This window comes from Pollicipes pollicipes, unplaced genomic scaffold (assembly GCF_011947565.3).
Source record: "Pollicipes pollicipes isolate AB1234 unplaced genomic scaffold, Ppol_2.1 Scaffold_7231;HRSCAF=8579_pilon_pilon_pilon, whole genome shotgun sequence".
NCBI lineage: Eukaryota > Metazoa > Arthropoda > Thecostraca > Pollicipedomorpha > Pollicipedidae > Pollicipes > Pollicipes pollicipes.
This window is the reverse complement of record NW_023597034.1, coordinates 45,089,498-45,113,043: the sequence shown is the minus strand read 5'-3', so window position 1 is coordinate 45,113,043 and position 23,546 is coordinate 45,089,498. Positions and strand designations below refer to the sequence as shown.

At 49.0% G+C, this 23,546-nt stretch overlaps 3 protein-coding genes across 5 annotated transcripts; 2 read left to right on the top strand and 1 right to left on the bottom strand.

Moving 5' to 3' along the window:
- Positions 1-259: 259 nt before the first annotated feature.
- On the bottom strand, positions 260-4,211 carry LOC119110174 (uncharacterized). Its single transcript, XM_037233910.1, has 3 exons — positions 4,098-4,211; positions 657-1,083; positions 260-368 (listed from the first exon to the last, which is right to left on the bottom strand). Exons 2-3 carry the CDS (start codon positions 1,070-1,072, stop codon positions 260-262), a joined length of 525 nt encoding a protein of 174 aa, XP_037089805.1. The 5' UTR covers positions 1,073-1,083; positions 4,098-4,211.
- A 200-nt stretch (positions 4,212-4,411) lies between these two features.
- LOC119109739 (ketohexokinase) lies at positions 4,412-11,490 on the top strand. Of its 3 annotated transcripts, none has more exons than XM_037233490.1 (6): positions 4,412-4,465; positions 8,059-8,201; positions 9,187-9,303; positions 9,676-9,880; positions 10,541-10,773; positions 11,075-11,432. In XM_037233490.1, the coding sequence occupies exons 2-6, from the start codon at positions 8,071-8,073 to the stop codon at positions 11,349-11,351; spliced, it is 963 nt and encodes a 320-aa protein (XP_037089385.1). In that variant the 5' UTR covers positions 4,412-4,465; positions 8,059-8,070; the 3' UTR covers positions 11,352-11,432. The 3 variants fall into 3 exon arrangements, with proteins under 3 accessions (XP_037089385.1, XP_037089383.1, XP_037089384.1); XM_037233488.1 differs by lacking the exon at positions 4,412-4,465 and adding an exon at positions 4,689-4,791 and having other exon boundaries at positions 11,075-11,490; XM_037233489.1 differs by lacking the exon at positions 4,412-4,465 and adding an exon at positions 4,689-4,791 and having other exon boundaries at positions 7,937-8,201.
- A 4,545-nt stretch (positions 11,491-16,035) lies between these two features.
- Positions 16,036-21,079, top strand: RpL26 (ribosomal protein L26). Its single transcript, XM_037233377.1, has 2 exons — positions 16,036-16,232; positions 20,774-21,079. The coding sequence occupies exons 1-2, from the start codon at positions 16,065-16,067 to the stop codon at positions 21,044-21,046; spliced, it is 441 nt and encodes a 146-aa protein (XP_037089272.1). The 5' UTR covers positions 16,036-16,064; the 3' UTR covers positions 21,047-21,079.
- The last annotated feature ends 2,467 nt before the right edge of the window (positions 21,080-23,546 follow it).

The window sequence follows — 23,546 nt, the reverse complement described above, 5'->3', positions numbered from 1 at the left end:
GACTTGGATGGTCCGGTTGCAGCACATGGTCCTATTAAGACCGGATAACTATCAGCAAGATCGTCAGAGCATATTTTGCACGCTAACGAAACAAGTTCCTAACATATCCGCGCTTTTCGGTGTCGTGTCCATTTCTCGCAGCACGCAGGCATCTGGAACAGTTGATCAGGTCTGCTCAAAAAAGAAAGACAGAGCCGCAAACTTTCACCCGGACCGGTCGGTCCGCCTTCCAGACCACCGCCCAGGTGGCGCGCGCCACTCACTGCAGAAAGTCGTAGATCTCGTTGCAACGCAGGCTGCCCGTCTCGCTGTTTAGCAGCGCCAGCGTGATGAGGTTGACGTACGAGAGGCTGGGCTTGGTGTGCTGACTCTCGGTCTGATCGGTGGGTGTGAGACGGCCCAGCCGGCGGCCGGCGGCGGCCGGCGGCGGCGAGGCGGCCGGGTACGGCGCCGCGTGCCGCAGCAGCGCCGGCGACGCCACGCGCCGCACCACCTTCAGCCGCGGCACCGAGCGCTCGTCCAGGCCGAGCCGGCGCGACGGAGACACGCCGTAGAACTGCGTCTGGTCGGTGCGCTCCTGGCGCGTGAGGCCCGGATAGGGCGGCGGCGGCTCGCGGTAGGCGGCGCCGGCCGGCGGCTTGACCACGTGGCGCAGCGGGCGGCGGCCGACCGGGCGGCTCGGCGTGTCGGGCGAGGTGACGCGCGAGCGAGACGAGGCCGAGCGCAGCGTCACCGCCGTCTCGGGCGTCATCAGCAGGTGGTCCTCACCAAACAGCGGGTCGTCGCTGAACGGGTTCAGCGGGCACGTGTCGGCCGAGAAGGTGCACGGGTACGGGCCGTGCGAGTGCGGCGGCTCGGCGGCCGGCGGCACGTAGTCCAGCGCCAGCGTGGTCCGCTCGCAGTCGCCCAGCACGAAGTCAGAGTTCAGGTCGTTGAGCAGGTAGCTGGCGTGCAGGTCAGAGATGCTGGAGGCGATGAGCGTGGGCGAGATGTTGTCCAGCTCGGCGTGCTCCTGCAGCTGGGTGGCGTCCAGCTCTGGCTCCGTGTCGGACCAGTGCGGCAGCGGGTCCATGGCTGCGCCGCCTGCCCGAAGCGTCATTCCCATCAGATCAGCCGTGTACCACAGACGGGAGGGAACGGCATGTGAACAGCGCAAGGTCAATTCCTTGCACACTTTTCATGTTAGAAGAACGACGTTGTTGTGTTGCGTGTGCTGAATCATCAAACGACAAATTATTTATAATATTGCGTAATTTCAACCATTTATGGTATAAGCATATATGAACATCACGATTTCAATTCAACGATTTTATGATTGAACAGTATTTCGGCGGCCATGGAATAGGTAGATCTGAGCACTAAGACTCAATATCCAGCCTTTCCAGGATTCCTTTTCCCGTTGGAAATCGGGAGAGCGAGAAGCATCCGGGTCGTTCTTCTTGCAGGATGTCTGCGTGCACGTTTCGTGTGAAATTCATTGTAATTGTAATTGTCATTGTAATAGGTGTAATCTGTTATTGCGATAACAGGGGCGGCCCTGTCACTGTTCAAAAGTTGGGGACATAAGTTGTGTTTCTCGAAAGGCGTTTATTTCCGTCATTCTCATACATGTTGTTTCTTTCAGAAATTTTCGACGGAGTTCCCTGCCCTCCTCTGATGCGGATTCCGTGATGCGAAGGGGCGAGTACGCAGACTAAAAGATCCACAATGGGGGAAATCCATGCGTTGGTGCTTAGAAAGCAGACATGATATACTTTTAGGCTGAGGTCGGTTGATAGGTCTAGGTTGAAACTGCTCTTTTTAAGCCCGGCATGCAGTGCTTTTGGCCCAGCTGCGCGCCAGTCATGTGCAGGCGAGTCGACCTGGCGCTGCAGATCAGGCCTGGGCAGGCGTCGTTTGGCCGGCAGACGTGAGTACTGGTGGAGGTGTGTACGGTGTCGGGAAGAGGGTTACGGTGCAGCTTTTGCCGCGGGCCCGGAACAACCGGGCAATGCGCGCAACAGGCCCGACTGCCGGATAGAAAACCGGTGCCGGTGGAATGGAGGTGGAGTTAGCAACTCGTCAGTCAAGATCGTTCGCATCATGGTGAAATAACCGATAATGATAGCGAATTTCGTGCTAATTTTGGATGACAAACAAACAAATGTGTTATATCAAAGCTCTGTCTGTGTTGGGACAATATACAAAATGAGTGCCAGCATTTAGTAAGAAAGTTAGCATGGCAACTGAGAATGGAGCTAAGAATAACTTGCATGCACAGGCCAATTTTTAGTGATGTTTGTGCTGGGTGCAGCAGTGCTGGAATGTTGTCAGGGCGCTACATATGAATGACCATGTAATGTGGGAACTACAGTGATATCAGAAATGGAAGTGAAAGATCATTCTTGAAGAAACTACTAAAAATATATAGTATATTGATCAGCATGCTTAACCCCATGGTTATGAGTCTGTTCCAACAATATATTTTGTTTATTAACTGAAGTGATTAAAATAATATTAAGTATTAACTTGATGTAACAATACTAAGATTCATGACAAGTGAATGAGGGATGGGAAAATCAATAAACTGGCAGTTAGTGTGGCATTGTGTACAACACATTATCCTGACATGGCACACTTTCTGTGCTGGCCATATTCAAATCCATTATTACCCTCTTGTGATACATGAGCATGCTTCTGAGTGTTCTCAGCACATGACACATCAATGCGGTGTCATATGAAACAGCAATCTTAAGACATTAGAAACCCACACAGAAGATAACCCAAAGCTGATTTTATTTAACCTTATTATTTAAAGGAAATGCAACTTTAGCAAAACCATTAATTTAAGTAAGCAGAAAATTGCATTGCATATGGTCATTTCTCTGTTTTTTTGGCTAATAGACATGCATAGTCAGGCAAGTAAGTGCTTGCATGCTGCCTTTCAGATAATTGTCACCAGTAAAAGTATTTTGGTTTTAGGGGCACACCAGCTGCAATGCACGTGCACCAATGACATTTTTCAGATGTTGACATATTTTTTAACATGATACATGCCATCAGTTGATATAGTAACCATACAAAACATGAACATTAACATTCCTAGCTGTCATTTGAGCAACATGTAAGTGAACAAATCCAAATATAAGATGCACATGGAGCGTACATGGCCAGGGGTGTACACACGCAGCAGTGTCATGTGCCCTCATCAGATTTATTACATGTATTGATGTGTTTGTTAGTGCGTGCTGACATTAAAACTTGAAGATGAGGAGCTAAAAAATAAAAAAATGCAATATTTTTGCATGCCACACAAATAATTTTGGTTTCCTGCAGTGGTCAACTATAATTTTTTTTGTATTTTTTAGCTGTGTGGCCTATTGGAAATCCCACATATGCCCCTGGGTATGGTGTGGTTGAGGAGTATGTGAGCAAAGTATGCTTGAAATATTTGTGTTATAGGTATCATTACCTGAAGTGAGTTAGACTTCAGGCTTTTGTGCAAGGGGATGATGTCATTCAAAGGGAGATTAATGTTCAGTGATTGGGCCGCATCAGAATTAGTCATATTTTCAAAGCATCATTAGATGCCATTTGAACCTTTCGGAATACAGGCAGCTGAAACCCCTCCACACATAGCAGAAACATCATCTCTATTGTAGGCATTTATGCAGGTTCAGGGCAAGGCACTTACATACCTACCATGAGGTGGCAAACTTTAAGTAAATGAGCCTTGAGCAATGCTGGGGTAGGTAGGTAGGTAGGTAGGTAGGAAAACACCTGATGGATATTATATCCAAGCTTCAAATACATCACCTTTATGTTGATTTGTACCAATTGGCTTCAATCTAAGGATGATGAGGCATGTTGGTAGGTTGAGAAGGTAGGCTACCTACCTACCTAAATGTTTTTTTAGCATATGCGCACATTATAACGCCAGCTAAATCCAAATAGACATTGAAACTGCTCCAACAAAAAGGATGCATTGGTACATGAATTCTATTTAAGACAAACTCTAGTTTTACCCCGACAACCAACACGTTAAAAGCACAGGTTGCAAGCATTTTCGCATAGTTATGCAAGCTGCCATACAGTAGATCTGTACGGACACTACTTACGATATATGCCGTATGGATCCTCCAGTCGTAAATCGCCAATTTTATGTCAAAATCTCGAAATTCCGCCCCAATTTGCACACCGTAAGCACAACTCGTCCGCCTGCTTCCTCGTCCACCAGCCGTTAGATTTAAATTCCCCGGGTTTCGAACTGGGGTCTGTGACTAACCAATGAGAACACCCGGCTTATCCGGCCAGCTTTCCCTAGCCGTTTAGAAGCTGGGCTACCATTGGTGCATTTTGAAATTATTAAAGCCCTCCGCATCACCTTTTAATGTCCTTGAGGTTTGTGACGTCTCTAACGTCGGTCCCTCTTTCAAGGCTCCTCAGCTGATTTGGCGCTCCATGGTGATAGAAATTGGCCTTCAACGTGAGTTCGCATCGTAATGTCCGCTTCAGCCGGAACACGCGAACTGAGGGTAACGGATATCTGAGTGGCATCGGAGTATACCACGCCCGGGGGCAGAGGGGGTTTGTTATGCTCTGCGGTTTTACTACTGCAACGTGTGTGGGGAGGGGGGCTGAGCGGCGAGCCGCCTGGCTGCGCCGGGACTATTTACATTCTGGTCGGGCCGGGACGGCCGGGACTTGGCTCGGGCTGTGGTGCCGAGGGTCGTGGACGGCGGTGCGCGCTGACGCTGGAGCAGTGGGACGCGGTTAGTGGTAACAGCAGTTTCATTGCCTGCGAGCATGGAGGTGAGATCCTGTGGCCTCTGCGGCGGGTAATGGGTTTAATTTTTTCGGTCGGTCTAACTGTCATTTGAGCCATAAAATTACGGTTATTTTGATGCTGATGCGTCAGCAAATACCAAATTCTAGTTTCATTTCGCAATGGCCAAATAATGTTCAGGCAATCATGTTCTTTCTGACAGTGTTAAGCAACGAGGAATAATTTATTGAAAGTGCCGGAAAATATGATGCAGAGTTGACGTTAAAAAGGCTGCATTTTGAGCATCCTTCGAGCAGGTCGTCCTCGTCACCACCCTTGTTGTTCGCGCCATGTCCTGCATCCTACGATTGCACGTCCCACCTAACTAGGATTTGGCTGCAATCATGCAATATTCCTGAGTTTAGAACGACAGTGAGCCGCCGGAATCCCCGTCCCGTGTCGACTCCCGCTGGGCCCCGGCTCCCAGCCCGTGCCGACTAACGCTGGGCCCCGGCTCCCATCCCGTGCCTACTCACGCTGGGCCCCGGCTCCTAGTCCCTCGCCGACTCACGCTGGGCGCCGGCTGTTGTATTCATGTGCCGTTGGGGTTACCGTCCAGAAGTATTGAGGACTGCGGAAGGCGGAATGGTCCCAGCAGTCTTGCCTTGTTTCTCACCTCTCCAAATCCCGAACATCCGAACTGGAGGATAGATACCAACCTAAGGAACTCAAAGGTAACCAAACCAAGCCTTCGACTTGATTTGAGCGTAGTTCCCAGTTCGTTTGAGGCGTCTGCTCATTCCTCCTGATATACCTAGTTTGAGACTGGTTGAGGTTATATTTATTGTTTGCGTAGGGCTGTTCTTAACCCTCGCCCTAACCGCGGGGTCGATGCAACCCCTCTAAGGCTTTTGGGGATAGCTCTTCGGCATGTCGTGCAGTTGCGCCCAAATTTTCACTAGCCTCTGGAACATCCAGTGCGCGTGTTTTGACAAAATTAAAACGCGTTTCCCCCAGCATTTTTGGTTCCAGAGCATCGACAGTCTTTTAGGAACATTGTACGGCGATCTGTGATCTGTGAAACTCAAGTTTCTCGCTAAGCTCTATGCTACTTAGTTTGGAAACGGTATGGGTCGCATCGACCCCCCCCCCCCCCTCCCTCAGCAGTCCGCGTTATGAAACATGGAGAATCAGGATAGCGGCTAATAGCCAGGAGATTTTGACATATTATGACTGGTGTTCAAACAAACAAAATCCGCCCGAAAAATCGCTCCGAATTCGTAAGCGAGCGGTCCACAAGGCCTGACTCACCAGACCTTGTGGACCGCTCGCGCGTCGGTGTGGTACGTGTGTGAGGGCACAGCACCATCCATGACGCCTGGAGGTGTTCAACACAAGTACTTTTGTTATATGGCTGGTAGTATAATCCGCGTGTGCGTTCCTGGAGAAAGCGGCGAGAAAGAGTTTTTTATTCCTCGTTTAATGGGCCTCTATCTATAACTAGCTTTAGTTCCAGGCGCGTTAGTACACTGACGTGTTCTTCGGGAACCGACTGATCGCCTGCCACGGGATGATTTGGATTTGACTGTTGCACGTTGCACACACTAAGTGGGAGTCTGCTTCTGCTGCCTCGTGTGTAATTCTACATTGGGACATGTCGGACCGTTTTCTTCGATGGGTGGATGCGGTGAGATCCTGGCTTAAGGTGTGGCAGGACTCGGTACACTGCGCGGAAACAACAAAATCCGATCAAGAGCAAGCTGGAGGCCTCGCAAAAGTACGATAGTTGGTGTCCCTCACGATATTGGCCCATCATGTATCCTTTATCGCAGCATCCATGGTGCTTCCTGTTGAGCGCCGCTTATTATCAAAACTCGCCACTCATTTCTTCCAATCGTTTCATCCATTTAAATCCCGGAAAATTTAAAATGATGCATGCACGAAAATTCTGATGCTTAAAAATCCGAACTTGAACGCGCATTTACGAACGATTCGTCTACCATAGTCCAAAATAACTGTTAGTTAATTAGGAGCCTTCTGTATCTACACGCCCTTCATCGTCAATTGTTTACGTGAGCAGCAGCACACATCTAGGGAACCGTAAAACCCAACAGATAATGTTGCCGTGAGCTTGCCTAAATCGCTTCCTCGCGTTGCCCTTGGATGAGTTAACAGTTTTGACCACAAGTGCCAACTGTTCTCTTCAATAATTCATGTTGATTTAAAAAAAGAATCATTTAACATTTCTCGATCACTCCATGAAGTCTGATAATAGCTTGCGGAAACTCGTATAAATTAAGATAACATCCAGTTCCCCAGATTTAGCTAACTTCGACAGAACTTGGGGTTTTTTCTTGACGGTTTCCTGGCCTCAAATTTGCACGATGCTTGACGGTTTAAAGGCTTTAAAGTTGCACGATATGTGAAAAACGTCAAGTTCTGTCAAAGGCTGTTAAATCCGGGGAACTGGATCCTATGCTCATTTCTACGAACTTGTTCGTACGGCTGTCAGATTTCATGGAGTGGCGGGGAAATGTCGAATGATTCGTTTTTCAAATCCACACGATGACTGAAAGACAGCTGACGCCTGGAGTCGAGACCGTCCACGCATACAAGGCAATGCGAGGGAGCGATTTCGCCAAGCTCACGACAGCATGATCTGTTGGCTTTTATGGTACCCTAAACATGGGCTGCTACTCACGTAGGCAACTGACGATGGAGGATGTGTAGGCATAACAGGCTCCTGATCAAACTGACGGTATGCTCGACCCATGGTAAACGAACCGCGCGTATGTGCGCACGTATGACTTCAAGCTATCGGGGATTTACATGGGCTGAACGATTGGACGAAATGAGGGCGAGTTTGGATGATAACCAGCACTCAGCAAAATACGTCTCCATTGTGTACTGAATTAATTGTTGCAAACAAGGTATTTGCTTGCGTGTGCGTGCATAGCAGCATGAAGAGTAAGTAAAGCGAACTCATACAACGACCTACGCTGAGGTCTGCAGTGCATTTTTCGGAAACGTCGCCAGCCAAATAAAGCCGGAACAAGCCAAATTATCCCCTATTGACTCGTTTGATTAAGGAATATACAAATCATGAGGAAAATTGACACCACGGTGTACATTGTGTGCGGCTCAGTAAGGCTCAGTTGAGTTCAACTCATATTGGTCACGCCTTCTCCAAAGCGCGATGTCACACAGCGGCGGGACACCGATGCGGCGGGACGCCCGAGCGGCACTGTCATGTGGCGGCGAGCAAGACGCACGGCCTGAGCTCTCGTGCGCCCCGCCCCGCCCCATCTCCACAGCGCGAGCGCAACATGACGGGACGCGTCCTGGTGGTGGGCCACGTCTGCATCGACATCATCAACTACCTGCACCGCTTCCCTGAGGAGGACACGGACGTGGGCAGCAGTTCGGCCCAGGAGGCGCTCGGCGGCGGCGGCAACCGGTCAGTCCAGGGCTGTTGCGGGGCCCGCGCCGGCCGCCACCGCGCTCTCGGGTGCAGGCTTGTGCTTGACCTCGGGCATAGTCGGAATTGACTGGAGGCAGCGAAATCTGCGTTGAGTTGGAGTGGAATGTCGGTTATTTCGATGCTTCTCGTGAGTCGGAGCCGAATTATCGGTGAGTTTAGTGAACAATATCATCGGTGAGTCAAAAGCGAAAAATATGCGATTTTTTTCATTTCATCCATTGGTATTATGGTTATCTGCTTTATATATACACATATACATATATATTTATATATATATATATATATATATATATATATATATATATACACATACATATATATATATATATATATATATATATATATATATACATGCATGTATATATATGCATGTATATAAATGTTTTCAAGCTAAAATGCGCTTATCCACAGCAGTCACAGGTGTGAGCCGCAGTTTGCATCAGCTTTTTGTTAACATGCCACTTAGCGTGGAGAAGAAGGCGTTCAGCCGCACCGCCCTTTTTCACAATGAAATGTGAAATCTGTGTATGATATCCCATTGTGCGTTTAGGTAAATTGTTAGTAATGTATCGATGTATGTACAAAAATGGACTTTCCAGTATATGCGTGCCTATCGCGATCAGTTTTTTTTTTCGCTCGGTCTCTACTCATCGGCAAAACATATGCATTTCAATGAATATAAAGCAGTGTTCCTCGTGTACTCTGGACGCTCTTCCACGTGCTATTTAATTGTGTATTGCTGTCAGCATTGGACTAATTTTTTGGAAGTGTTTGGGATGTTTATGTCTGCCAGGTGACACGTTTCTGGCAGTCTTTGGATTGTTTACTTTCATGACGATATCTTCGGGGCTTAGAGGTATTGGTCTTCCCTTTGAGACCATCGCAATGTCCAGTGCTCATCTGGTGGCAAAGTGAGCGTCAACTTTTCAACAAAAAAAACCTGACACGTTGCTGACGGCAGATGCCTGGACCAGCAGTGGCAGAGGGGTGGCAACGCCTCCAACACGGCCACTGTGCTCTCGCTGCTGGGCGCCGATGCAGAGTTCCTCGGCTCCATCCCCAAAGGTAGCTTGTGCCGGTACGTGACGTCACCTGCATGCAGTCGCAGATCCGGTGCTGGATCGGATTCCCTCCCACGCGCTTGGGGTCTGTTGGGTCTATTGCTTTAGTGAATCTACCCACGTCCTCCGTGCAGTGTAAAGTGTCTAGCCTTGTGTCTTCTGCATTCAATTGTACATTGGTAAGAACGTGTGCGTGCACCTCAGGCGTGCGTGAGCAGCCAAACCGCTGGGCTCTCCCAGCAGCTGCAATCTGCACGTAAAAGGTACTATCTTGGAATGGATCCGGAGCCATTTGTTTCCTAGTGGCGGCCAGGAGCGCGGCTGAAATCACGTGCGGCGCACGGTGCAGCTGTCGCGTACCGAGATCTGCACACGCGAACTGCTCGCAGGTTCATCGAGGACGGCTTTGGAGCGGACAGCGTCGCGATTTCGCACTGTCCGCGATTCGAGGCGCAGACGCCCACCTCCTGTGTCATCGTGAGCCAGGAGACGGGCACGCGCACCATCATCCACAGCAACCGAGACCTGCCCGAGGTGCCGGCCGAGCTCGTGCGCTCACTGCCGTTAGCCGAGTATGACTGGATCCACTTCGAGGTACGTCTGCGGGGCCCGTTTCAAAGTACGCGCAGCACCATACAACGTATTGTGGGTTGCGGTGTGTGCGGCAGGCGATCAAGGGTGCTGACTTCCTGCTCGTAAAACGATAACACATCCGTGTCTATCCAGTATTCCTGCTCCTCATGCAAGCATTGTCCTCTCGGGTGTCTGGCAACTATTTGACTAGATCTTTCATAGGCCCCACTGCTAAGCCAAGTGCGTCAGCTGATCATTTCGGCGATCTGCTCCAATAACGGGTAAAATGCTGAACGCCCCTGGCTCAATCGTTGATGGTGGGGGCTAATTCTGTTAATGGTGTAACAATCCACGAGATTTTGCACAGCTGCTGGTTTGTAAGGCCATCGAAGGAACCTGTTCCGAGAACAAATTGTTGGGTAAAGTTATGAGCCACCCTTTTTCTTGTTCCTTGTACCTCCCCCCTCCCCCCCCCCCCCCCCCCCCAGTAATGGACGTCACGAACTATCCTAGGCCTCTGGCTTCCTCCTCTTTCCGCCGCTTTCTGTTTGTCAAAGCGTTAAATCTGGAATACCGTGTTCAAATGTCAAAAATTATGATGGACATGCCGTCGGACAATGACGTAGATCGTGCGACCAGGCCAAGAACTCCTCCGTCAACTTTTATAATTTATGTTTGCAGGGCCGAAACATTAACAACGTGAAGCTGATGATTGAATATATTCGGGCGGAGCGAGACATGATGAAGCACAAGCTGACAATCTCAGTGGAACTGGAAAAGCCCGGCAGAAAGGAGCTGGAGGTGCTGCTCTCCCTGGGAGACGTGATCTTTGTATCAAAAGATTATGCCAAGGCTAACGGGTTCTCGGACATGGAGACCACTGTAAGGGACCTGAAGAAGAGGACACCCCCGGGGTAAGCCCTGTGGTGGGTCGGGGGTAGAGTTTGTGTCATCGCATGACACAAACCCCTAACCCTAATATCCGCTATTTGGATGTAAATTATTTGAAAACAGGAGAACACCTGATAACTCCTGAGCAGTTGCGAGCTGGGTGGAACGCCCACCGCGCCTAATCACGCCAACAGCGCGGCCGTTTCGGCCAATGACTGACCGCGCGTGTGTCGATCCGTGTCCACCGGCTGGCGCGATCACCCTTGACCTGTGGTCGGCGGCTGGGCCGGGCTGCGTGCCTGACCTTCCTCGTGTCGTCGCCAGGTCGGTGCTCATCTGTCCGTGGGGTGAGGTGGGCGCGGCCGCCTGTCTGCCGGACGGCTCGGTGGTCAGTTGCGATGCGCACAGCCCACCATCTGTCGTCGACACGCTCGGCGCCGGCGACACGTTCATTGCTGCTGCCATCTGGCGGCTGCGGCGGGGTGATGATGTGCTGTCGGCCGTGCGGGCGGCCTGCAGGGTAGCCGGGGTTAAGGTCGGCGTCAGGGGCTTCCAGTGCCTGCGGCAGCAGCTGGAGAGCGCTGGTCAGCTGCTGAACTGATGCACACGCAGCTAGGCGCAGATTACAGTGGCCACCAGTGTGATCGACTAGTGCCGAAAACGTCGGGCCACTCAGACCACGAGAGAGGTGCTCACGTCTGCTGTTTCTCAGGATCATTAAAACAAAACATTCTCGAGACGCGTCTTTTTCTACCGTTGTGTAGCGCTTCTGAACGCTTCACGGCCCGAAAAAAAGACGCAGGCGAACTGTGTGAAAATTCGAGGCTGCCCCAGGTAACAACGTGCAGATTAGTGCCGCATGGTGTGTCTTGGTGCCACCGAACATTAGTGGTTTGAATCAGGGTACAACACTCAATGGATGGCTGCGGCTTATTCGCCAGACGGAAACGAACGTCTATCTCTACGAATGCCTGATCACGTGCGGCTCAGATCTCCTTTTAAGCGCACCAAAAATGTTTGGGAGATTATTTCAGAAAAAACATCGCGCGTGGTTTTTCTGCGGATTATCGGTTGTTTGATTAAGCGCATTGAAGTAGGCTCCCCCGCCCCTCCGCCTCCTGCCGGCCGGCTGGCAGCCGGCCTCCTCCGCCGGCCACCTGGCGACGCACTCCGCACTGGTAGTGTTGGTCGCCGTCGCCTGGTGGCAGCGCCAAGCCTGACAACCGCGCTTTTGGTGGGCTGCCGCACTGCATAGTACCAGCCTGCGCGGAGGTTAAAGCAACCTCTTCTTCGAGATTCGGGAATAACTACCACACCCAAAAAGTCACCCACATTTGTAGTACCTGACGTATGATATGTCGACACATTATCTGGTAAAAGATCCATGCCAAGTGAGGCCAGTGCCGGCAAGTGGCCCCTAGTCGACCAGGCGCCGTACTTTAGACGGCTTGTAGAGGAGGCCGAAGGGTCTCTTGGTAGTCTACACCCAAAATCAAGGGCTCGATTGGAAGTCTGAATGGCTCGAAGTCCTGATTATAGGTCACATTAACGGTCCCTGCCCGTAGTGTCGTGATTCTTAAATGTCAGTTAGAGGGCCTCTTGTACCGATTTGGGAACCTTGAGACAGGGCGTTTCTCTGTTTTGGCCAAAGATCACCAACGCTGAGCAGTCGGCTCGGTGTTGGTCTGAACTCTGGGGATCCCATTTCCCAACTACAGACAAAGTCGACCAGCAATTGATACGGGCCGGAACCCTGCAGTAATATTGCGAGGCTTCCTTGTCGGTTAGGGGCCCAAAGTGCCTTAAGGAAAAAATTAAGTCGATTATTATTATATCATAATTTTATCATACTATAATTAAGCGTCAATTAAGAGCCTCGAATCGGCCTGGAGAACATTGCCTGAACAGGCAGCCACGACGGGACCCCGAATGCCAGTAAGCCTCTTGGGTTGGTCGCGACCCCCTTACAATGAATGGAAACATGAGAACTTACGATCAGTGCCTTGCACTGTGGCAATGGAAAGGTCGCCCCCCCCCCGCACCGAACCTCAACAGGCCCTCAACAGTACCGAACCAGTGCAGGTCCTACAGCCCAATTCCAGTATGAGCTCGTTAAGCCGAACTGGATTGTATGTGCCAATTATTGTGCCACCTGCGGCAATCAGGGATCTTGTTGCGTAAATGACGGTTCCTGTGTCAATCCGGGGCCAAATGCGCGGATCAGAAGGCCTCCGTCATCATGCAGGGGTCCAATGTGATATGATTTATCCTTCCAAGGGCTTCCGGATTGACCAGGCGTAGACCAGGCATCGCACTATGTGACGAATGGCCCTTCAGCCCTTCAACGGGAACGATAGTGTGTCACCTAGGGTCCTACTCTTGGAGGACTTAATGGCGTGAAGGACTGGACGGAGTCTTCTTTAGGGACCCGACCTGTGGGGCCTGACCTCGGATGAAAGTCAGGAGGTCCTTTGCGCCGATTGGGGGCCTGTTGAGTCGATAACGGCCTGTATATCGGTCAGGCATCACCCCAGTACCCACAGTCGGCTCCGTGCCGGTATAAATCTGACGGTTCACTTCCCAAGCAGCGGCAAAGCTGGAACCAGCGATTTGAATTGGTCGGGGCCCCTGTATCTGTCAGGGGCCCACAGTGCCTAACAGGGGGTCCTGTGTTGGCAAAGGGTTCCGGGTCGACCAAAGACAGTGTTCAGTGAAGAGGGGAGGCCCACGAGGAGAGGCCCAGGGGCCCATCGAAACGGGCGAGGTCCGAAGGGGGCCGAAAGGCCCTTCAAGACGAAAGATCGAGGGCTCGATTGAAAGCCTGCAGGAGCGGACGGGCCTGAAGGACTGGTCGTAGGTCACAACGAGGACGCCCCTGCCCGTAGGCCTTTGACTTCATATATCAGTCAGCGGGCCGCTTGTATCGACTGGGGGACGGACTCGTAGGACAGTGTTGGCCTCTTTTTCGGCCAGAGACCAGCAACATCAAATAGCCGGCCCCGTGTCGTTCTGAAACATGAGAGTGCCTTTCCCAAGCGCAAGGAAGACAGGGCCGGCGACTTATATTGGTCGGGGTCTCTGAAACAATGAGGATGTCGGCCAGGGGTCCACAGTGCCTGGCTGGATCATGTGTCCACAAGGTAACATCGTCAGTCAGTCGGCTAATGGAACATTTGCTGAATAGGTACAGCGACGGGACTCGGAGTGCCAGAGGGTCTCTTATGCTGGTTCGGACCACGAGAACACGTTTTTCCCCCAGTTTCCACTTATCCTCATCGTGTGCCGGCTCAGTAGGTCGAGATATTTTAAAATTTCAACTCATGGACACACGCCACAGCTCTGCAAGCTTCATTATACTAACCGACGAATTGGAGGTACTCTTTGGTAGCTCTTTTCAAAATTGCATACATCAGCGTTCGAGCATTAAGCCTTCAGCACCTTAATATGTACCAGTTAGCTTCCAAGATAAATAAGGCGGCCAGGTGAGTTCACATGGGGGGAAAGTGGGCTTGCGTTACGTCTCTGGTGCATGCGCTGAGCATTTTACAACCATAGCGCGTGGAAAAGCGACGCGCCATCCGTGTCCCTGTGAGGCAGGCAGTCTGCCCCGTACGTTCTTCACTGTAGTGCTTTTTATCATCCCGAGACCTGCATTCCGTACCGGGACGCGAGCAAGCCCACCCGACGTTCGGCGCATAAAGACGCATGCCCAGCAACGAACCAACCATCTGAACTGACGTCGGGGATCGCTCGCCTGTTGCGCCAGGGGTTCCAGCTTCTGCGGAGTACTCGGAGCCTGCAACACAGTGCAGACCGGCCCTCGGTCACCGAGGGCCGAGAGCATCTTCGGGTAACAGCAACTCAGTCACCCGACTTAGCATGTCAGCATCAACTGGCCAATGTTCAATGGAGGGACTGGAAGGTGTCACTAAACTGTCGCAATACGCTCCATCAGCCGGAGGACCTGTGTACTCGTCCAGTAGGTTTTGTACATCCATGCCTTCAAAAAGTACGCAGTCAAGGCGGATACGTAGCTCTCGGCTCGGTGCCGGCATCATTCATGCGGTACTCCGGGTGTTGAAACCGGCTGTGGAGACGATCGGACTCACTGGAGTGCATCTCCAGGTCCTGCGTTAACGAGATGACTTTTCACAGTCGACAGTCGTATGACTAAAGCCTGTAATAAGACGAGGAACATCGTTGCTCATCGATTTGGTGCATTGAATGCGAATGGCCAAAAGCTCATGAACGCGATCTGCGGCGTGCTCTTGAGCTGCAGCTGGCTTTGGGCTCGAGCAAGCCTTATCCGGTATTTGTAGGGTAAAAGTGAGGCAAAGATAAAGTTTTCTTACTGCTGATGCCTTTTTAATGTGGAAAAACTAGTGCGAACGCCCTTGAATAGAGGAAAATGAGAAGAATTTGGACGACCTTTCAGCTATCCCGAAGGGGCGACTCAAATATAAAGTAAGGCTTACACAAACTCAGCACTGACGCCATTAATTCTATTTTTGCAATGACACGTGAAAAAATATAGCATGAAACGTCTTATTATGACTTACCCGATGAAAAATCGAAGATTTTGTAAGAAACTGGCAACGCAGCCTTTTCGTAACAGCATCCGGTAAGTGGGTTGTTGTTATCCGGCGTTAGCGTTATTGACATTGAATAGCGCGATACGGTCCCTGTTTTATAATAAGTCTTGGTTCATTACGTTTGTCTGTTGATTTTTGATCTGCTTTTGTTCTGTTGTGTTTATCCATGCCCTGGTTGTTGCTATTCTTCATTCTTGTTTGGAATGTTTCAATTACGGCGTGGTAGTGACATCTCGAAGGTTGTGTTGCATCGGTTCTTACACATGCTGAGAATTCAGGCTCTGTGCGTGAAAGTTCGAGCCGTTTTCGATAAAAGTGGCTCAGTCACTTGTGTTTTTAGTCAGGTTGCTCCTGCGGCACCCAACAGATTTAGGCAGTTGTGTGTGGCATGTACATTGAACGTGTTGACCATTCATGATTGAATTCATCTGTAAATGGTAGTGAATGTGATGGCAATCAGCAGTGAACAAAATTAAACCATGGCAAAGCCTCAAGTAAATTGTACAGTTCATTTGCAAGTGGTTATGTAGTATTACCAGTATGTAGTAAACCAGTATGTAGTATTATTATTATTAGTATTATTATTACCAGTATGTAGTATGTAGTAAACCATTATAAGATGTAATGCATGCTTAGTAACCTCACTAGTAGACAAACCTTGTGATGTAGTGTAGCAATCAATTCAGTTGAGTTCCAATGTTTTGCATTGTTTTCAGAGCAAAATGAAGCTCAACAAGTTTGTTACATCAGATCGGAACAAGAACAGGAAGAGGCACTTCAATGCCCCTTCTCATCTGAGGAGGAGATTGATGTCTGCGCCTCTGAGCAAGGAGCTTGTGCAGAAATACAACGTGAAGTCTATGCCTGTCCGAAAGGATGATGAGGTTCAGGTGAGATTGACAGGATGTGCATGTTGTCAGGCATTTGTGGCAGGAGTATCTTTTCAAAACATGAATATGTGGTGGAAATATGTACTCCACTGCAAATTATTTTGAAATTTGTCAAACCTTGGCCAGCCTGTGGATTCATGGGCAAATTATTGTAATATGAATGTGAAGATTAATAGTTCATCTTTGTGCCTGCTATGGGAAATAACCACACTGTGGCTTCTGGGTACTTCCTTTGCTGATTAGATTTCCCTGAAAGCTAGCAATTAAAGTCCTGAAATGACATCATAGTGATGATGCTTGACTCTTGTATTAGACACTATGAAGAACAAGTTTTATTACCAGCAGTGCTCCAAATTTATTCCTTTGGTATTGCATTGCTGACTGGTTTGGGCAATTGCTTCTCAGCTGCACAATTGTGTGCTGCTTTAACTTACTACAGCAGCATGATATTTATGACAGGAAATATTTTTTCCTGGCTATTTAGAAGGTCATTTGTGCCAGAAAAAGCTCATTTTGTATTATCTTTATATGAATACTACTATGTTACTTCATTTTCAGATATTTTTACTCACTGCTGTTTCTCCTAGAACAGATATTCTCAGATATGAGGGAATGATTGGGTTCTTACATTACACTATGTTGTGTTCACATTGCACTTTTTCACATAGTGCATGAAACAAGGGTATAGATTTCTAATCGGTTTAGGGAGGAAAGGGATAAGTCACTATGAAAGTCCTCACTGCTGTCAACAGCCTGACTTGGAGCGGTTTCCATGGCTTAGATAAAAGGCTGCTTATGTGGTCTATCAATGTGTATGTTGACATGGGATGCTAGTACTATGAAACTAAGTTGTATGGATGATGATAGCAGGCAATCTTATAAACCAAAGTCTGTGTCATTGTGTGCAGTTGTTCCTACCCTCTTGAGAGCAATCCATGGACCCACCCACTTTTGGGACACCAGAAGTGAGGATTTTATATTGTTAGAGAGAGAAAATACCAGTATGAAACCAGTTGCATGTTCAGAGGGAATGCCCTACCTCAGGCCCATTGAGTTATAATTCTAAGCACTGCCTGATGGGTGTGGCACAGGATGCAGCCACTGCCAGATTTTATGAAACATGCTCTAAATCTAACATATATTGTCCTGACCTCAGGGAGGCTGAACTGTGAAAGCTACCCTGGGATGTATGGGAGCCCATCATAACTGGTATCCAGTTCACCAAAACCATTTGTTTTTTATAAACCTTTGGCCATGTAGCAGAGCCCAAGATCAATACCATGTGATCAATGCTAGTAATAAAGGTTGTCAGGCCAAGGTGGATTAACAGCCAGGTCATTTTTCTCTTCTCACCAACTATTAAGATGAGGATGCTCTCTGATGCATATGGTTAGACCCATTTATGTGTTTGAAAGGTGTCTGGGTGCATTAATGTGGATTATGGTATCATCTGTGGCACTGATGATACCATATTGTGGGCACAGATTCTGTGCCCACAGTAAGGCACATAAGTGTTGAAGCATTGTTAGCTCACTTACAAGTAGTATTACACACACAGGTATAACAATTGGACATGGATTCTTAGGGTCTGACATTTAAGTCCCTGATGAGGTACACATTTGTTGTGCCTGTCAGATGAGCAATGCCTTCTATCTTCACAACAGCTGTATGATACAGTCTGTCACAACCAGGAGTAGGGGGAGAAGTACAAGATGTCTTTTGTTGTTTTGGTATATTGTAACTAGTGGTGCCACAGCCAGACATCCCAAGGGTATAAACAATGTTTTCCCCAAATGATGTGACTGATGCTTCTTGCCAGCAAACAGTATGGTACTCAAGCAGGTTCTACAGGCATATATAAGTGGTATTGGCCCCACATTATGACCTGGAAGCTTGAAGTACCTTCTACCTGTTGCACCCAATTCGTAATAAGGTGTTTTATGCTATGTACAAGAATACACCATTGTATTTTTGTTTCTCATTACCAGATTCTTGATTTTCTGTTGTTATATTCAGTAGGTCAGAATGCTGTGCAGCAGAACATTTTGAGGTACTTAGGTCAAGGTCTTCAGGTGATGCAAAACAGAATTATGAGAAATGAAGATGCAACAGACAGTAGCTGATCTATCTACTTTGCTGGGCATACAGTCCATACATGCAACAAGGTGTGATTCATACCAGCAGGCACAAAATAGCCCTGATGCTAACATGCCCTAAATCACCATATCACCACAAAGTACAGCCCATGCAGCAAAGAACAACTCATGCACTGACAAAACACAACTGGCATCCAACTTTGTACCATTGCATGGAAGATTAATTGTCAAGACAGGTCTTTGCTGCACAGATTCTGGCTGTTGAGTGGTTCTGAATGCTGTATTTAGGTCACTGTGTAGGGCAGGGTTTGACCATTGTTCTGTTTGTTTGAAGCATTGCTCTGTCCTTCATGTTCTGTTCCTCTGGTACCTGCCATCATTGAACTTTTTAATGTCATTGGTTGTTAAGGAGAACACTGCTAGTTGCATGCACATGCACTCAATATGTATTTAGGCAGCTTTTTAGACTTTCCCTCGCCATGGCTGCTGTGTGGCCAATCAACTTCTCGTCACATCCCAGACCCATACTGATGGGCTTCAGGGGCTCTCCACACAGCACATTGCTGGAAAGCAGAGCTGTGCTCATCTGCCTGTGGTGCGCGAAGTGAACCACATCTGTGGAGGAACATCATATGCTGTGATGCTTCTGCACAGGTGTGGTTCAGTCAAAGCGTTACATGGTTATTGTTCCACAAAACCGGTCTTTACTATCATGTCAGACATGAGCACAACACAAAGTGGAATCTGTTTGCTTTATTTTGTAGTTAAACCTTTATCAACTGGCAAGCAATGAATGTGAGGGGGTCAGGCCCATGTTGGCCTTATGGCGGACTATCAACACAGACAAGTGGATATAGTGTAGTTTTGGGTACATAGGTAAGACAGTAGTATTAGCCTTATTCGTCAGAAAAAAACAAGAATGGACATATAGTTAGGTTGATATTTCGGCAACATGCCTTCATCAAAACAGCAGCAGAAGTATTGTTTTTTACTTCTGCTATTGTTAGGCACATGATGCTGACACATGGCACCTGATGCTGACATGCCCAAAATCACCAAATCACAAAGTGCAACCCATGCAGCAAAGAACAGCTCATGCAATGACAAAACACAACTGGCATTAAACTTTGTGCCTATTCATTAAAGGTTTATTTCAAGACAGCCCACATACATTAGACTTATGCTATTGTTTGGAGGAAGGCATGTTGCCGAAATATCCACCTAACCGTATCTCCATTCTCGTGTTTTTCCGAGGAATAGGGCTAATGCTACTGTCTTATCTATGTGAATAATTCTCCTTGCTAGTGCACTCAACAGCTTATGTAGTTTTGTGTACATCAAAATGGGTTCGGGGCTAATAAATCCTTATTTACGGAATATAGATATACGCCATTAGATCTGCCCCGGGCCGACCGAGTGGCACGCGCTGACTCGGTTGCTCGCTTCCTTTGCCGGCGCTATCACAAAAGCATCGTTTGTCAGGTCATGTAGCGGAGTTGTAGCGGAGTTATTGTCATGTACGCTAAATGTTTCATGTCCAAAACCACCACCTTCCTAAGAAGCCAATGCTCAAGGCATTGAGTTCGTGAATTTCAGGTCTAGGCTTGAAGTGCGACGCCGGAAACTTGCCATAGATCCTCTTTCTTTGGGCGATGAGTATGCCATTTGGTAGTAGGATGCACTAACGGTTGTCAATAGCTGGTATGGAATACGTTTTATATGTAATGTCTGGGTTATAATTGTTTTACGACAAACCTGCGCTGTCGCCCTCCGGGTTTCATAGTAAGTGTGTCTTGCCACCCGTCATATTCCTTCTGTGAAACTCGCAAGATTTGGTCCGCTACACAACGGTAAAACACTAAAGATACACTTAAACCATTTGACTCGTTTTTTCCCAAGGCGGAATAAAAAGGGGAGGTTGAGCCCCGCCCCCTCCGTCTGTTGACGAATAAGTCATGTGTTTGTGTGTGCTGTGTAGGAATCCGTTAAGGCAGTGTACCCCTGCGGCACACGATCGGCGGAATCATCTGTTGCCGTTCAGTCCGCGCCTGGTGTGGATCATCGTCCAGCGCTTGTAAAAGAACGGCGCTGTTCGGAAACCAGGAATGCAAGCGACACGTTTCGGTTGCAAAATGGTAGCCTTTAGCGCAATAAATGCCCCACAGGGTACCGAATATTTGGCAGTGATTGCATGGCGTGCCGGTGTGGTATCTTCAGAAAACCTTGGGGGGGGGGGGGAGAGGAGGGGGAGGCGCGATCGCGTCGAACCCCCCGCCCCTAGCGGGGCGAGTGTTATTGTCGAAAGTGACATGAGATTTGCAGCTGCGTGACATTCACCGCATTGTGAATATTGCCTTGGGACCAGTATTCGCTGCATGTAATCATGGCCGAAAGTCTCTAAGATGACCTGTTCTGTTCTGACACGATGACCCATGTGTTTTACAGGTAGTCCGCGGGCACTACAAGGGTCAGCAGGTGGGCAAGGTAATCCAGGTCTACCGGAAAAAGTGGGTGATCCACATCGAGCGGATTCAGCGCGACAAGGCAAACGGCGCCACCGTCTACGTCGGCATCGACCCCTCTAAGGTGGTGGTGGTCAAGCTGAAGATGAACAAGGACCGCAAGAAGATCCTGGAGCGGCGCGCGGCCGGTCGGCTGGCGGCGCTTGGCAAGGACAAGGGCAAATACACTGAGGAGACGGCCATGGAGACCTCGTGAACCCGATCTATCCAATACACCGCGGAGAGAGTTGCTGTTTTCTTGTGCATTGTGTGGCGTACAGCGACGAAGTGGGTGAGACGGCCTGATGATGACGCTTGTTACGTGGGCGTTGTCAGTAGGTATGTGGGTCTTTATTCGACGCATCTCAGATGTGACATAAAGAACAGGTCACTGGTGCGAATGAGCACGTGCAGAACAGATGCGTAGTCATTTCTGTTAGTCCGCAAAAGTTGCATAACCGGCCTCGTGCTTTTGCTCTGTTGTGTGATGTTACTGCTCTGGTCCCGTTTTGCATTTCACCTTTGATATGGCTCCCAGGGGGAATCGGGGGGGGGGGCGGGGGGAGCGTCCGCCCAGTTCATCAGAGGTGACAGTTCCGAAAAAGGCCACCGCGAGTAGCATGGTCCGTCTGTGATTTTAAATGCGAGCCGTGTCTCAGCTTCCGTGTCGATCGTGGCCGGTCGGCTCGGAAAGAGACCACCGCAAACAATGGAGGTGCCTGGCGCGGTGTCAGCCCTGCACCGAGCCTGACGCAGAGCAGCGATGTGGGCGTCGATGTACAGGGTAATTGTAGCTGGTATTTCCCCAATATCTAAAAAGAAAATAATAGAAAATCCATCAGTCGAAATGTCTGACGGATGGTATCAGCACCAAGCGCCTCTTGCCGGTGCGCCAAGCTGACGAAATGGCAATGGGTGGAATAGCCTTTTTATTGAATTTTAATTTGCGGAGACATGGGACGTATGCAAATTGATCGAAATGACCGCCAGCTGAGTGGTATCGGAGTGTCGGCTGCTAGTGTGCTGAATTGCTCCTCCATCCGAAGTGTTCTTGAACCTGAAGCCGATTTAAAAAAGGAGTGGAAATGCTCGCCGAAATGCTCTTATAATTGTAATATTGTGGTTTTTACTTGAAGATGAACTGGCTCACGAGCAAGTTCAAATTATGGCCCCACCTGAGACATCATTTGTTGAACTGGGTGGGACGAAGTGGAGATGCCCATGTGTTTCTCAGGCCACCGCTATCGATTGTTTTATGCCACGTCGCTGTGTCAGTTATTTGCCAGATAACGAGAAAGCTCCCACCATTCCCTCCAGCTTTGCATTTGTTGGAAATTGTCAGGGGTCGTTCTTGAATAACATCGCGGATGTGCCGTAAGTTGCCCCTGCTGCACCGGCCAATTGGCTACTATGGCCTATCTGTGCTCTTATAACCTTAATTACGATCGACCAACATAAACGCGCGACTTAACGTACGGCCAACCCCTCGCGGTCGGGGGGGGGGGGGGGGGGGTCTCCGTGTCTCCGCACGCAGTTTGCAATGGTAGACTGCGTATTTCCACGAAATGCAGCCGCCCAGTTGGTCATCCGTAAACTAGCATTCGTATGATTACCGTTTGCTAGGTTTACAACTAGAAGAAGAACTAAGTCTACTAACGATGGGGCTATTTTCGTTGCATGCAATTTTCACTGGCATAGGTCGCAGGGCATTCGGCTTAAGACCGTTTCCGCTAATTTAACTTTTCTTTAAACCAATAGTTTGTCATCAGTACGCCGTCAAAACACACATCAATGTACATTCCGCCTTTTTACATGACGGCGGGTGCGGGTCCCTGACATTACGCGGGATGTCTTACGTCTGAGCTCTTCTTTGTTTCGCAGAGGTGCGTTTTCCGTGAGTTAGGTTGCCGCATGTAGGTGTTGCGGCATGTTGCTGATATGCCCTCGTTGGCAATCTGGCGGATATGCGTATTGAATTGCTTACTGACTGCAGAGGCACGGCTTACCACTAGCGCTTGCGATGACAGAAGGAACTAGTATGGTCGTGTCGGTAACTTTTTCAAATATGTTGAATTAACACCGTTTGGGATTGAAGGGTGGAATGCTTAATCGTGTTTGATGCTGGGGGAGGGTTGTCCGGGAAAAGTACGCTTGGGATAGGTGCATGCGTTTTAAGCACGCCGAAGGCACGCTTCCAGATAGACTACGCTGGGAAATCGAGAATATGCCGTCGACCATCAGTTTGGTCCAGATTAGCGCTCAGGATGTGTGTGTCTCTTTAAGACCTCGAATCCAGGAGTGTAGTTACCTGTTTAATTGGGGGCGGGGCTCCAGTCCCCCTTCAATTTTGACAGAACAGATAATAGGCCAGCTGAGGGGAAAACTGTTTCTTGGTACGTAGTGTCGGTAGGTTTCATCATTTTTTTAACTGCTCAACCGAAGGTTATTTTTGCATTGCTATACTACTACTTCTAACGCACGGCTTCTTCGAAGCAGTTTTATCTGTGCCTCATTGACTTCCATGGAGTCTTGACCATGGGCCCACTTACCCATGATAGAGAGCTTGGCTTCGATTATGGACACTGCATGTAGCAGGCAGGGACGGATCCAGCCTGAAGTTTGTTTTTTTAGGGGGGGGGGGGCAGCCGTTCGTCGCCAGCTGGCTGGTGTGGGATCCGAGGTCCAGTGCATGGTGCCTCTCGCGGGTACCTAGTGGG